At 38.4% G+C, this 14,618-nt stretch overlaps 1 protein-coding gene across 8 annotated transcripts in view; it reads left to right on the top strand.

Moving 5' to 3' along the window:
- PRKACB (protein kinase cAMP-activated catalytic subunit beta) overlaps positions 1 to 14,618 on the top strand; it is a 116,973-nt gene that overhangs the window by 97,794 nt on the left and 4,561 nt on the right. For all 8 annotated transcript variants that reach the window (XM_039483963.1, XM_039483967.1, XM_039483962.1 and 5 more), the window contains 5 exons: positions 966 to 1,048; positions 1,664 to 1,790; positions 4,381 to 4,476; positions 6,195 to 6,317; positions 7,974 to 8,138. In XM_039483963.1, coding sequence (XP_039339897.1) covers positions 966 to 1,048; positions 1,664 to 1,790; positions 4,381 to 4,476; positions 6,195 to 6,317; positions 7,974 to 8,138 — 594 coding nt within the window. The remainder of the gene's footprint in view (positions 1 to 965; positions 1,049 to 1,663; positions 1,791 to 4,380; positions 4,477 to 6,194; positions 6,318 to 7,973; positions 8,139 to 14,618) is intronic.

Here is a 14,618-nt window from a genome sequence, read left to right as displayed (position 1 = left end):
GTTCTTGAAGATAATTGCCAATGATTCTGAGATTGCTTTTGCTAGTTCCCTAAGTAAATTGGGTGAATTTCATCAGGCCCTGCCAATTTGAATATATCTAATTTGTCTAATTATTCTTTATTCTGTTCTTTCCCTGTTCTGGCTCATGCTCCAGATTGTAATTTAATGTTAATTGTATTAAGCATCTGATACAATTAACTTTTTTAAGAGAGGACTGAAGCAGAATAGGTATTAAACTAACCATTGGACCACTGCATGAACTGAAGTGCATTCCCTGGGTTAGTTCTATTTTCCAAACAATGTTAGAGGTCCACTAGAAGGAGCTGCCCTCTCTTTCTAACAGTTGTGGGAATATACTTCTCTAAAGATATCAGACCAGATCCTCAGCTAGTTTATTTCTGTGTAGTTTCATTGATTTCAGTGGAGCTGTGATAGTTTATTCCAGCTAAGGATCCAGCCGAGCATTGTACAGGATTCGCACTCCTGGATCTTACAATTTACCATGAGACTGGTTGAACTCTCCTCTTGCTTACGGTTTTTAAACCTTTCAGATCAGTGGTAGCAGGGCAGAACATAAACTAAGCCTTTTCTGGCTATTATATGCCATCTTTTGTTGAGTACAATTACAATCTACTCAATAGATTATAAGCTTTGTAATGATACCTTATAAGAGACCTTTTGCATAAAGCATATTCCAGTAACATTATATTCACGCTCATTAGCATATTTCCATAAAACATATGGAGTGCAATGTCACAGTGGTGATGTCTGTTTCCTGTGTCTGACTTTTCCACCAACTACAGTATGCTGTTTTGTGTTGATTATGTTGAGTATGTGGTTAGAGATTAATCTTTTAGTTCTTTAGTAAAAAGTAAAAGATGCTTTACTTGAAAAATTGTTTTCTATAGAGATTCTAGAATGTTGAATTCTTAATATTTATGTGTATCTTTTTATTTGATTTTTAGGACAATTCTAATTTATACATGATTATGGAATATGTCCCTGGTGGTGAAATGTTCTCACATCTAAGAAGAATTGGAAGATTCAGGTAAGATACTTAATTAGATTATTCCTTCAGAAATAAAAATCTTAAATTTCTAGTTTGTGTATATTTTTTTCTTGAAACTGTAATCATTAAGGAAAAGAGTTTTAATTACATAGTATGGGTACATGCCTTTTAATTTTTCCCCTTGTCATTGAGCTGAAATCATGCACTAGAAGTCTCCTAATTACATTTATTAGTTTGCAATTAGTTAATATAGGCTTTCATAATCTGTACAAGAGAGAATCCTGGGACGAGTGTATAGATTGTTGTTGGCAATGTTTTTGGTTTCTAAAAGTTAGTCCAAAAGACCAGGTGAAATGAAAACATCATCTTGCAACAAAGCAAAAATTAAATAAACAGAAAGATTTATCCTGTGGAGCACATTACCCCTTGGCTTGCATGTGCAATTTTAAATGTTATAAATCCTGGAGGATTGAGATTACGGGCATTTGGATACTAAAATCTTGTTGTTTCCCTTTGTTCTTTTTCTATCACATAAATAACCAGGAAACAATTGCTTGATATTTAAATTGTCTACAGCTTTAAGAATGTGACGTTTTATATTGTAACTACGTAAGGCTATTGTTAAAGGCATAATAATGTTTTAATTCATTGCAGTGAACCACATGCACGGTTTTATGCAGCTCAAATAGTGCTAACATTTGAGTACCTCCATTCACTAGACCTCATCTACCGAGATCTAAAGCCTGAAAATCTTTTAATTGACCAGCAAGGATATATCCAGGTATGATGCAGGTGAACATTTATATATTTCAGAGTTTTGTATTATGCTGGAGGTTGGGTAGCTCCTAGCAAGTGCATCTATGAATTATGGGCAGTCACAAACCTTGTTGAAGCTGGTAGATGTGACAGTCATCTTCCATTCTGGCTAAATGAGGGAGTGATTAAATGCCCTTATGTTTAGTAATGGCTGAAATAATAAGAAGCTACTGCCCAAATCTCTGACCATCATGGGAAGGCTGGAGTAGGAGCTGAACTATGCAGTTTGAAAAGTTTTTCCTTGGATCTGAATGCAAGTGAAGGGGTGGGTATTGTTTGGTGGAGCTGTTTCTGGCTCACAGTCACAAACACACAGGCCAACAGGAAAGCAAGCAAAGAACCAGGAGAGACAATAAGTGGACTTGGCACTGGTGACTTGGCCTTCAGAGAGAACCAAAAGAGAGCTTTTGGGGCAAAGTTCTGATTGGGAAGAGGCTTGGAATTGTGAGCAAAGAAACTGCCTTCTGTTGTTTGATTCTACTGTGTTTAAGGAAACAGAACTTTGTGTACATGATTTATAAATATACAGAATGGCATCAGAGAAATAACTCACTATCATCAATTTCGCCTCCTAATGGAAACAACCTGCAAGACCCCAAATATTGACTAACTGCTTACACTAAAAAGGGGTAAAAACTTAGTTTATGCAAACGTTAATATTTGAATCTCACAGTACAACTGTTGAACTCAAATAGCAAGTTCTTGAAGTTTCAGGGAAACTCCCATAAGGCACCTTCCACATATGCCTCAAGAGTGTTAACTGTGCATTGCTTCAAACAACATAACTGCAAATAAAAGTTCTCTCTTGATAAGTTTGATTAACAGTGTGACTGAAATTATAAAACAGAAAACCTCAATAGTTTGTCCACTCAGCCTAAAAGCATGAATGGAAAAGAACAAAGATCAGTGTTTGTGATTTGGCTATTTCCAGTAAAGTCTTCGTAACAGCCATCTGTCTTTGCAAGAAAGAAGATATATTTGTCTTATACTGAATAAGTGGTTTTGGGATCATCATAAATTATTTTTTTGAGCAGTGGCAGGTCAGATTATTTTATTTATTTATTTTTGGTGGAGGAAGAAATGCTAACAAAGATATATGCCCTATTTATCTAGGTGAAAGTTCCAGTCTTCTTCCACATAAAGAAATACCATAGTAGTGGAGCTATGGAAACGTTCCTCTTCCATTTTGCATCTCTTTGCGTCTGAAGGAGTTTGTACTGAATAGTATATAATTTCTGAGAAAGTATTTCAGAGGGATTGTATCAGAAGTTACTATCATCTGAAAAGACCTCCTTTATGATAGCTTACTCTATTACATAATGTTACATTGATGGTGCCAAAAGGGTACTGTGAGAAAGTGCTCCTCTACCTTGGTGGTCCTGTGCTTATTGGCGGATTTGCTCGCCTCACAGATTCACCCTGTGGGTCGAGAAACAGCCCAGAGACCTTCCCCTCTGGTAGAAGCCACAGTCCAGGTCAATTCCTCCTGTGTTTGATCAGGACTTGGGAGGTTTGGGGGGAACCTGGGCCCGCCTTCTACTCCGGGTTCCAGCCCAGGGCCCTGTGGACTGCAGCTGTCTAGAGTGCCTCCTGGTACAGTTGCACGACAGCTGCCAACTCCCTGGGCTACTTCCCCATGGCCTCCTCCCAACACCTTCTTTGTCCTCACCACCGGACCTTCCTCCTGATGTCTGATAAAATTTGTACTTCTCAGTTCTCCAGCAGTATGCCTACTCACTCTCGGCTTCTTGCACGCCTCTTGTTCCCAGTTCCTCGCGCGCACTTCCTCTCCTCTGACTCCCTTTGGCTTGACTAGAGTGAGCCCTTTTATAGCATCAGAGAGGCCTTAATTAGAGTCAGGTGCTTAACAGCCTCACCTGACTCTTAGCAGGTTAATTGGAGTCAGGTGTTCTCATTAGCCTGGAGCAGCCCCTGCTCTGGTCACTCAGGGAACAGAAAACTGCTTTTCCAGTGGCCAGTATATCTCCCTTCGACTACTCTGCTGTTCCCAACTGGCCTGGCTCTATCACAGTACATATAATCCCTATGCAATTTTGCAGTAAAAATCTCCCAGATTTTCAAGGAGTTCCTGATCGCTTGACCAACCTTGTTTTTTCTGATCCAGTTGTTGAGTTTTTTATGGCATCTACAGAAGTTGTGACCCATTATCAATAATCACATTTTCAGCTATATTTAATAAGACTGAAGTAACAGTAAGAACTAACATTTAATACAAGTATAATTCATCTGTAAAATAATAATCCATGGTTAACTCTCATTGCTTTGCATTTTTTAATGCAGTGGCTTGTGCTAAGGGTGGAGTACCTGCCATATCTTTCTTTTGTTTAGTTTTATCAATTTTTTCATAAGCTTTTGTCCTAATTAAAGGATCAAAATAACTGGCTAAACAAGATGAAGTCTTACACCATGTTGAACAAGACATAAATGGTAAATTGCTTCTGTGGATGAAGATATTTTTCAAAACATCTCCCAAATTGAATTTTTTTTTAAACTACACTTAAAAATAATTACAAGTACTTTTCTTTGTGCTCCAGGTCACAGACTTCGGGTTTGCAAAAAGAGTAAAAGGAAGGACTTGGACGTTATGTGGAACTCCAGAATACTTGGCTCCTGAAATAATTCTCAGCAAGGTATTTATATATATAATCTTAAGAACAAGCACTGTCTTGTTGTTCAGGCTTGACATTTGATCCAATTTAGATTTATTTATTTAATGATTGGCATCTGAGGCAGTTGAAAAAGCTAGGCACCTGTGAAAATCAGTCCCTGAATTGCCAGTCCTTCGCAAAGTACACAAAATGCTATCCTCTGTGTTAATTAGAGATTATTAAAAAATACTCCAAATTATCTTAGTACACACTCTTAATGCAACCTTGCAAAATTCTATTCTCACATTTGCAAGTAACTTTTTGCAGGATAGGAAGCAAATTATAATTAGGAGGGTTTTTTTCGCTAGCATTTTTCATAAGCGTATGCCAGTTTTGCCTGCTCTGGTATATTTTCATATTTTAATGAACTAGTTAAAAAATTCCAGAAGGTAACCAGACCTGCATACTGGATAAACCAATAGACATTTGGGAATCACCCCTCTGAGGGAGTGTTTCAACTTGTAAGAATTATGCATTAGATCGTCTTCCTTTTTTTTTTTTTTTTTTTTTGTCTTTTTAAATATAAATAAAATCAAATGTGACACTACTTTTTAAGCATAACTGGCTTATCTCACATCTCTTTCTTCAAATAATATAACGAGTATCTGAATGGAAAAGGAATTATTATAAATACTTGGCCTTTATGTAAAACTTTTTATCCATATATCTCAAAGTGCTTAACAAAGGAAAGCAAGTATCATTATCCCTGTTTTACCGATGCTCCCTTATTACACAATATCTTATCTATTGTCTGTAAAAGTGAATTGAAAATACTTGTAACCTTCCAAGGCCTTGGTGCAGGGTGATGGTTCTCTTGAAAGTTTTGGCGGTGATAATAGTTCTTAGCCCTTGTATCTTAATACACTTAACATGTAAAGCAGCACAGGAAGCTGTGTTCCTTCCTCTCTCACTTTAGCATATTGATATTAATTTTTTCAGGGAAGACACTGAAGCTTGAGCTCAGGTCCTGGTAAGATCTCGGAAAAAGAATTTTTTTAAGTTTACTGTTTGCAAATGTATTTGTAATTTAAGTAATAGTAATCTATATTTTCAGAGTAAACAGCTTTTTTTAAAAAAAGCTCGTCAGATAAATTTTAAGTACAGGTTAGTTAATACATGAATCAGTAACAGCTAAATAACTAAATATTTTAAAACTGGTTTCTATTAAAAGCTTTGAGAGGTTCCATTTTAACTTAACTAATAAGTTTTAAGATACTAAAATAATAAGAATGAAACAGTATGTACATTGCTAGAGGCATGATTTTACTTAATGAAATGTCTTTAATTCGCTCTGAAACTAAGTTTCATGTGATGAGACTGCATTCAAATAAAGACCTGGGCCCCAATATTTCTTCTCTGTGGGTGGGTTGCTATGTGGGTGGTATTTGTGCTTTCTTCTCGGCGGGTGGGTGGGTTGCTGCACCAATGCAGAGTCCCACTTGTTTCACTGGGGCTCTGCCCAAGCACAGCTATCTGTGCAAGAAGTTTCAAGTACTGAGCTGTGAAAAAATCTCATAGTGCATCATCCATGTGTGTTTTAAGTCATCTACAAACTGGAAGTCATGAGGCAATTAATTTTGAACTATTCTGTGTTTTAATGTTTTATACTAATACTATATATTTTGTATTTATAAGTGTATAGGAACTCTTAAATCTTATTAGCTATGGTAAAACAGTAATATTTCCCCTTTATCTCGCAGGGCTACAACAAAGCAGTGGACTGGTGGGCATTAGGAGTGTTAATCTATGAAATGGCCGCTGGATATCCTCCATTCTTTGCAGATCAACCAATTCAAATTTATGAAAAGATAGTTTCTGGAAAGGTATGCAAAAAGGGTCTATTTTAAAAAAATCTTTGTTTTGTACCATTGTCTTTGCAGAGCTTTTCCTGTAACCTGATTGTCTACTGAGTAGATCTACAATTCACTGATTTATTAGAGGTTGATCCATTTAGATAGAGAATTAGAGAAGTCCATAACATGTACTTTTGAATCCATGGACATCCTTACTGCAATAATATTTTTTTTAAAGTGCATACATTTTTTAAAGTCTCTGAAATATTGCTGCGTTTACAGTTTAAAAACTCAGATTCTTGCATTCCTACACCTCAAATTTTATGTTTTCATGTTTAAAAGAAAATGGCTAAATAATCCAGTAAGCATATGTCACAAATCCACAGGATCAGTGCTACACCCCGAGCTTTGAACAGTCTCTAGGAGGCACCCCTTCAATGTGCCAAACCTGCAAAGGGTCTCCTTCTTCCTGCACAGAGTAGGCCACGTGGCCTCACTGCCTCCTTTAGACCGAAGGTCCGGAGCCCCAGCACTCCTCTTTCACACCAGGAGGTCTGCTGAGCAAATCCAACTGAGATAGACTCCTGGTAGAGACTTGTGTATTCTTCAGGGACTTATGAACTTCACTAAGCATTTGCAGTGACACTCAAAGTGTTGTCAAAACAATGGGGTTTATTAGTCAACACAGCAATGGGAATCCTTAAGTTAGCACAGAGAAGGGAAGGTTAAAGCATAGCCCATTCCGGTTAGCCCTACCAAATTCATGGTCCCTTTTGAGGATAATATTCATTAGTAATTGTAATGCACTCAGATACTACGCTAATGAGAGCTATACACATGCCTACACAGATAAATCGGAGGAACGTACTTAGCTATCAGAGCTGATGATTTTGCCACATCTCTTCACAGATTAAATAATTCTGTGCACTGCATTTAACTCTTAAATTAATTATTTAATGACATTTCATAGCTACAGAGTACCGTTGACCAACTGGGCATAGTGAGTGCCAAATTCTGGAAGCGTGGACGTAGCAAGAGACTTTTTTTTCAATTTCAGATCCTGCATTAGATTTTCTGATGGTTCCTCTTGGATCATTTAAGGCCCTGTAAAACTATGCAGTGAAACCTGTATCAACTGGATCTTTTTTAAACACTGTTGAAGCACAGTTCATGCTAACCTGGTTTACCTTGCCAGTGCAGACTGGATATGACTATTTTGTGTTTGAGATGGTCTGTTAAATAGTCACAAATTTACTTTGACAAGGCAAACAAACTTTCATGTGTTTAAACAATACTCAGAATTGTTCAGCTAAGAGCTTGATTGGCAGTGTATGGGTATCTATAGAGAGATTATAGTATAAATAAATTTCTAGATTGAATTCTCACATATGACTTCTGACTGTGCAATTAGCAACTAATTAGAAACTAATTAGATGCATCTGATGCAGTGGGTATTCACCCATGAAAGCTTATGCTCCAATACTTCTGTTAGTCTATAAGGTGTCACAGGACTCTTTGTTGCTTTTTACAGATCCAGACTAACACGGCTAACCTTCTGATACTAGAAGTGTAGAATGACTACACAGTTTTAATTTATATGAGCATTGTTCTCTTTACTTCACAAAGGGTAAGAAAAAACAAATGTAATCTATATTGTGGTGGTAATTTATGGGTGTGTTTTTTTAGGTACGGTTCCCATCACACTTCAGTTCAGACCTGAAGGACCTACTAAGAAATTTACTCCAGGTAGACTTGACCAAACGATATGGAAATCTAAAGAATGGTGTAAATGACATAAAGAACCACAAGTGGTTTGCTACAACAGATTGGATTGCCATTTATCAGAGAAAGGTAAGGCACTTTCTCATCTAAATAATTAAAATTATATGCATTTCTGATTTCATTAAGCAAAGTCAAAGTTGGCTATTTTAAATTGTATTATGAATGGAAAAGTTAGCAAATTTGACCCATCAAATTCAGATGTTCTGAGAAAAGCATGATATTCTTTGAATCCTGAGGAATGCATTAAATTACAAAAGATCGGTATACTTACCCTAGGCACCTCATGCACATCCCTGCTCCCCTAATGCATGGTTCACGCTCTACTCTAATTTCTTTCTTGCCCATCTTCAAAATGAGCGATTTCTTGCACCTCTAACTTCTACTTAATCCTTAACATATAATGGCTACTGAAATTGTCCCTCCCACTAAGAAATCTTTGTTCCTTGCCTACTTGTTCTCAGAAGCCAGCCTGTTCTTCAGCATGGAGATGCTCTGGTCTTGTTGCTCTTCTTTGGAGAGGGTCCAAAGAAGAGCAACAAGAATGATTATAGGTCTTGAGAACATGACCTACGAAGGAAGGCTGAAAGAATTGGGTTTGTTTAGTTTGGAAAAGAGAAGACTGAAAGGAGACATGATAGCAGTTTTCAGGTATCTAAAAGGGTGTCATAAGGCGGAGGGAGAAAATTTTTTCACCTTAGCCTCTAAGGACAGAACAAGAAGCAATGGACTTAAACTGCAGCAAGGGAGGTTTAGGTTGGACATTAGGAAAAAGTTCCTAACTGTCAGGGTGGTTAAGCACTGGAATACTGGTTAAACACTTGCCTAGGGAGGCTGTAGAATCTCCATCTCTGGAGATATTTAAGAGTAGGTTAAATAAATGTCTATCCGGGATGGTCTAGACAGTATTTGGTCCTGCCATGAGGGCAGGGGACTGGATTCGGTGACCTCTCAAGGTCCCTTCCAGTCCTAGAATCTATGAATCTGTAATCCAGGGATTTGTCTCCAGCCTCTGCTATTACACACCCAGCCTCTGCTGTCACATACCTTTCCTCTGCTGTCGTCTTCTGAGGCAGAGGACAGGATTCAGCAGCAGAGGTGGATCTCGATAATCTTGCATACATAGAAGATTTCTTCTAAATTCTCCAATTGTTTTTCTAGCACTAGTGCAGTTCCATCAGTGGTAGCAATGTTGGGAGCCCTTCTAGTGGTTGGATAGAGGGCTGGATTTACACTTTACATGCCCCTAGGCACAGCATGTTCAGTGTCCCTGTCCCCCATCCCTTCTCCCCCTCCCTCCTACAGCATGTTTTCTTTAAAAAAATGAAGCTTTTAACCCACTTTTCACTTTTAGGTGCCCCTAGAACTCTGGTGCCCCTAGGCACGTGCCTACTGTACCTAATTGGAAATCTGGCCCTGGTTGGATGTCAGCATTTTTACCATAGTGTTTTCTATGAGCGGGTCAGAAAATGCTGGCAGCAAGCCTATGCTAGGGCTCCCATTATTGCTCCCACTGTTGGAGTTGTACCAGAATGAGACATTTAGAAAATTCTCATTACAGATACAACTGCCGAGAAGGGTGGTGGAAGGGGAAGATTTGGTTCCTGACAGAGTGAGTGAAGCAGGGTGGGAGTTACTGCAGGCCCTGCCTTCCAGCAGGTCCCAGAGTCTGCTCCGCTCTGGCATAGTGCCACTTTTGTAGCATCACTAAGCACCTGGAAATTAGCCAGTTCCCAGATGACATACACCTAGGAAATGAACAGTTTCTTAGGTTAAACCAGTATTTTTCTGTCTTTTAAATAGGAAGTAGTAAAATTTTAAAATCTCATTGGTTTTTTTCTGAAAATTTTGAGAGCAGAAATAATTTATTTTGAGACATTTGTCACAAATGAGTTTTTACAGTCAAGTGACATACTTCAGTGAATATTAGTGTCTTATTCAAATGCTAACAGAGGTGTGAAAGTGCTGCTATAATAATAATTTTAAAAATTATTTTAAAGGCCAAAAAATCTAACAATAGTTTATAAAAAGAAACTGGTTGTTTGGTTACACAAATTGACAGAACAGTAGTTGTTGTAATCACTAATGTATTAATTACTATGAGACAGGGTACTATTAACACATCTTGCATTCTTTGTGTTAAGTGGAGACATTTTAAGAAAAGATTTAACATTACAGAATTGTAATTAACTCTTCTCTGTGTTTTTAAATGCCCATTTAGAACACTATTTATATGCAGTGGGGATTCATCTGATTTTTTTCCTATAATAATAAATTAAATATTTTAATATTTTGTTACATGTGCTTAACCTCACCTTCCTATTGTTATTGAAAACTTTTTTTATCAGAAGCAAGAAATATCACTACTTTATATTACCATTTGTAAAGGATTTGGAATACTAATGAAGAATGGTTTTGCAATTATTTATTATTGGAAATATTATTAGAAGGCTAAAACAATAATAATAGAGTACAATATTAATATTTCAGGTTGTATTGAAATCTAGAGATGAACTCTTATGTTTGATGCCATCTTTTCACAGACTGTTTTCACCAGTGCTTTCTTATAGTAAAGTCACTTGCCTAAACTGGACCTACTCTGCATAATGAAAAAATAGTTCCTTAGCAACTAAAATGGTATGAATAGTACTGTTGTGTTACACTTGTGCATAATACAGTCAGTATTTAATATTTCAGAAAAGATCAGAGCCTCTTTTTCTTTTTATACATGCATAGGTATTTATTAAAACAGTGCCTGGTAATATGGCTTTAATTAAGACTGAGAAGTATTTCCATTGCATATCCCTGTTCTCTTGTGAGCTCACCTTCAGAGATTTCCTCTGGTAGGGATCTGAGAATAGTATTGTGAAAAATAACTCTGTATTGCAAGGGCAAGTAAACATCTTGGGCTTTTCATTTGAACTAGCAGGGGTTCCCAGGACAAATTTTGGGGGGGCACTCAGAGTGTGGCCACCAACTCTTGCTGGTGGCCACTCTCACACTTTTTCCTAAAATACTTAATTAGCTTTAAGAAAAACAATTAAATATACACACACACACATCCAAATCATTGTAATTTATTGCTAGCTAGTAAGTTCATTGCAGAAAAGTGATATTAACATACAAATATCACTTTTCACAGCAGACTTACTCAGCCCTGCCAAGCCTGGGGACAAATTAAGCCCTGGATAAGGGGTTAGGGGAGGCAGGGGGGCTAGAACCTGAAGCCCTGCTACCGGAGCCTAGGACCTGCCACTGTGCAGCTGGAGCTTGGGACTGGAGCCCAAAGCCTGAGCCCCACCAGCCTTGGGAAGGTGGGGAACTCACTGGCTGCCTGCTCCTCCAGCATTGTGCCTCAGGTGTCTCCAGACGGGAGCAGGGGCCAACCCCTGCTGGCAGCCCCACAACCAGCACCACAGTGGTGCATCCAGGAGCAACAGGGAGAGGGAGGGACTGTTACCCCCCCTCCCCCCCCGGCCACACACACACAAGGGGCTGTGGCCTCAGAAAAGCCCCATGTTTTGATAAACGCTGCTGAAAATCCCAATTTTAGTCTGTCTGTTTGGGTTTTTGGTTAGGGAATAATTTGGGAACAACTGGAGGGAGAATGAGGGTAATGGCAATAGGAACATGTGGTTACATAGGTTAGGTATATACTCAGGCTGTTGAGCACCCACTTTTTCCTTCCTATCTTGAGGGCACGGATGTATGTTTGTGGAACGCCATGTGCAATGCAGCCCTGTTCCTGTTTGTGGTTTCTAGCTTCACAAATCTTAGTATTACTGTGGTCCAGACATGCATATATCTACATCAAAGGTGGCAATATAAGAAAGGAAGCAGAACTGCTACTTCCCTCCATCCCAATGCAGGTATGGGGCAGGAAGTTGGAGCCTTCCTATGCTGCACTGGGTATAAACACAAAATAGTTTCCTCCCTCCCCAGGACTGATTTACTTGATTCCCACCTGGCAGCATGTTGTGCTTTTACTAGGCCTCTGGGGTGCACTGTAATCATAGAAATGTTGAGCTGGAAGGGACCTCGGGAGGTCAGCTAGCATTCACTGTGGGGCAGAATTAAGTATACCTAAACTATCATGACAGCTGTTTGTCTAACCTGTTCTTAAAAAAATAAAATGATGGAGATTCCTCAACCCCCCCTAAGCAATTTATTCCAGTGCCTAACTACCCTGACAGGAAGTTTTTCCTAATATACAATCTAAACCATCTCTGCTGTAATTTAAGTCCATTGCTTCTTGTTCTATCTTCAGAGATTAAAGAGAACAATTTTTCTCCCTCCTCATTGTAACAGCCATTTATGTACTTGAAAAGTGTTATCATGTTCCCCTCTGTCTTCTCTTCTCCAGACTAAACAAACACAATTTGTTTTCAATCTTCCCTCATAGGTAATATTTTTTTTTTTACCTTTAACCTTTGTTGCTCTTGTCTGGACTTTCTCCAATTTGTCCATATCTTTCCTGAAATGTGGCGCCCAGAACTCGACACAGTACTCCAGTTGAAGCCTAGTCAGCACAGAGTAGAGTGGAAAAATTACTTCTCATGTCTTTCTTACACCATTCCTGCTAATACATCCTGGAATGATGTTTGCTTTTATTATTATTATTATTAGCAACAGTGTTACACTGTTGACTCATATTTAGCTTGTGATCCATTATGACTCCCGGATGCCTTTCTGCAGTACTCCTGCCTAGGCAGTCATTTCCCATTTTGTATGTGTGCAACTGATTGATCCTTCCTAAGTGTAGTATTTTGCATTTATCCTTATTGAAGTTCATTCTGTTCACTTCAGACCATTTCTCCAGGTTGTCCAGACATTTTGAATTTTAATCCTATCCTTGAAAGCACTTGCAACCCCTCCAGCTTGGTGTTGTCCGCAAACTTTATAAGTGTACCCTCTATACCATTATCTAAATCACTGATGAAAATATTGAACAGAACTGGACCCAGAACTGATCCCTGCAGTACCCCAGTCAATATGCCCTTCCAGCTTGACTGTGAACCACTGATAACTACTCTCTGAGAACAGTTTTCCAACCAGTTATGCACCCACTTTATAGTGGCTCCATCTAGATTGTATTTCCCTAGTTTGTTTAGGTGAAGGTCTTGCAAGACAGTATCAAAAGCCATACTAAAGTCAAGATATACCACATCTACTGCTTTCTCCGCTCCATCCACAAGGCTTGTTACCCTGTCAAAGAGAGCTCTTGGGTTGGTTTGATGCAGTTTGTTCTTGATAAATCCATGCTGACTTACTTATCGCCTTATTATCTTCTAGGTGTTTGCAAACTGATTGCTTAATTATTTGCTCTATTTATCTTTCTGGGTACTGAAGTTAAGCTGACCGGTCTGTAATTCCCTGGGCTGTCCTTATTTCCCTTTTTATAGATTGGCATTATATTTGCCCTTTTCCAGTCTTCCAGAATCTCTCATGTCTTCCATGACTTTTCAAAGATAGTTGCTAATGGCTCAGATATATCCTGTCAGCTCCTGGAGTATTCTAAGATGTATTTCATCAGGCCCTGGTAACTTGAAGACATCTAACTTGTCTAACTAATTTTTAAGTTGTTCTTTCCCTATTTTAGCCTCTGATCCTTCCTCATTTTCACTGACTTTCATTAAGTTAGATGTCCAATTGGTACCAAATTTTTTGGTGAAAACAAACAAAAAAGTCATTTGGCACTTCTGTCATGTCAACATTTTATGTTATTCCCTCTCTCCCCCCCCCCTACCTACCAACTCCCTGAATTTGCTAATCTGCCTTCTTGCAATCCAGTGTCTTTATTGTGCTCTTTTCCCTCCTGCCATTCCTTAGAATCATGAACTCAGTCATTTCATGGTCACTGACCCAAAGTGCCTCCCACTTTCAAATTCTCAACTAGTTCCTCCCTATTTGTCAAACTCAAATCTAGAACAGCCTCTCCCCTAGTAGCTGTCTCCACCTTCTGACATAAAAAAATTGTCTCTAATACATTCCAAGAATTTATTGGATAATCTGTGCCCTGCTGTGTTGTTTTCTCAACAGATATTTGGTTTTGATCACTGTCCTCTTTCTAACAACCTTTACCTATTTGAAGACTGTTATCATGCCCTCCCTCGACTAAACATGCTTAGTTCTTTCAAACTTCCCTCATAAATCATATTTTCTAACCTCAAATATACCTCTTTCTAATATCCATCTTTAATGCTCTTCGTTCACAAGAGGCAGTAATGTGTCTTTTGGAGCATCTGCAAAAAGGAGCTGATTATTGAACTTGCATGGATGAGGTGAATCTGCTCATTCATTTCAATTTTACTCTTAGAATTAACTGTAGGGAAAATTACAGTGGAGTCTGAGTTTATTTATATTTAATAGTGCAAATAATATCTTTGAAAGGAATAGAAACAACCTTGTGGGGGGGTTTTAACAGTGTAGTCTGACCTGTCTAACTGTTAAATCCAACCAACGTTCATTAGCCCATTCGTTTATAAGCCGACCCCCCAAGATGGTTAGGTAAAAATAGCAAAAACTGTATGACCCTTTCATAAGCTGACCCTA

Source organism: Mauremys reevesii, linkage group 8, assembly GCF_016161935.1.
Source record: "Mauremys reevesii isolate NIE-2019 linkage group 8, ASM1616193v1, whole genome shotgun sequence".
NCBI lineage: Eukaryota > Metazoa > Chordata > Testudines > Geoemydidae > Mauremys > Mauremys reevesii.
The sequence above is the reverse complement of the archived record's forward strand: the minus strand, read 5'-3'. Positions and strand labels throughout refer to the sequence as shown.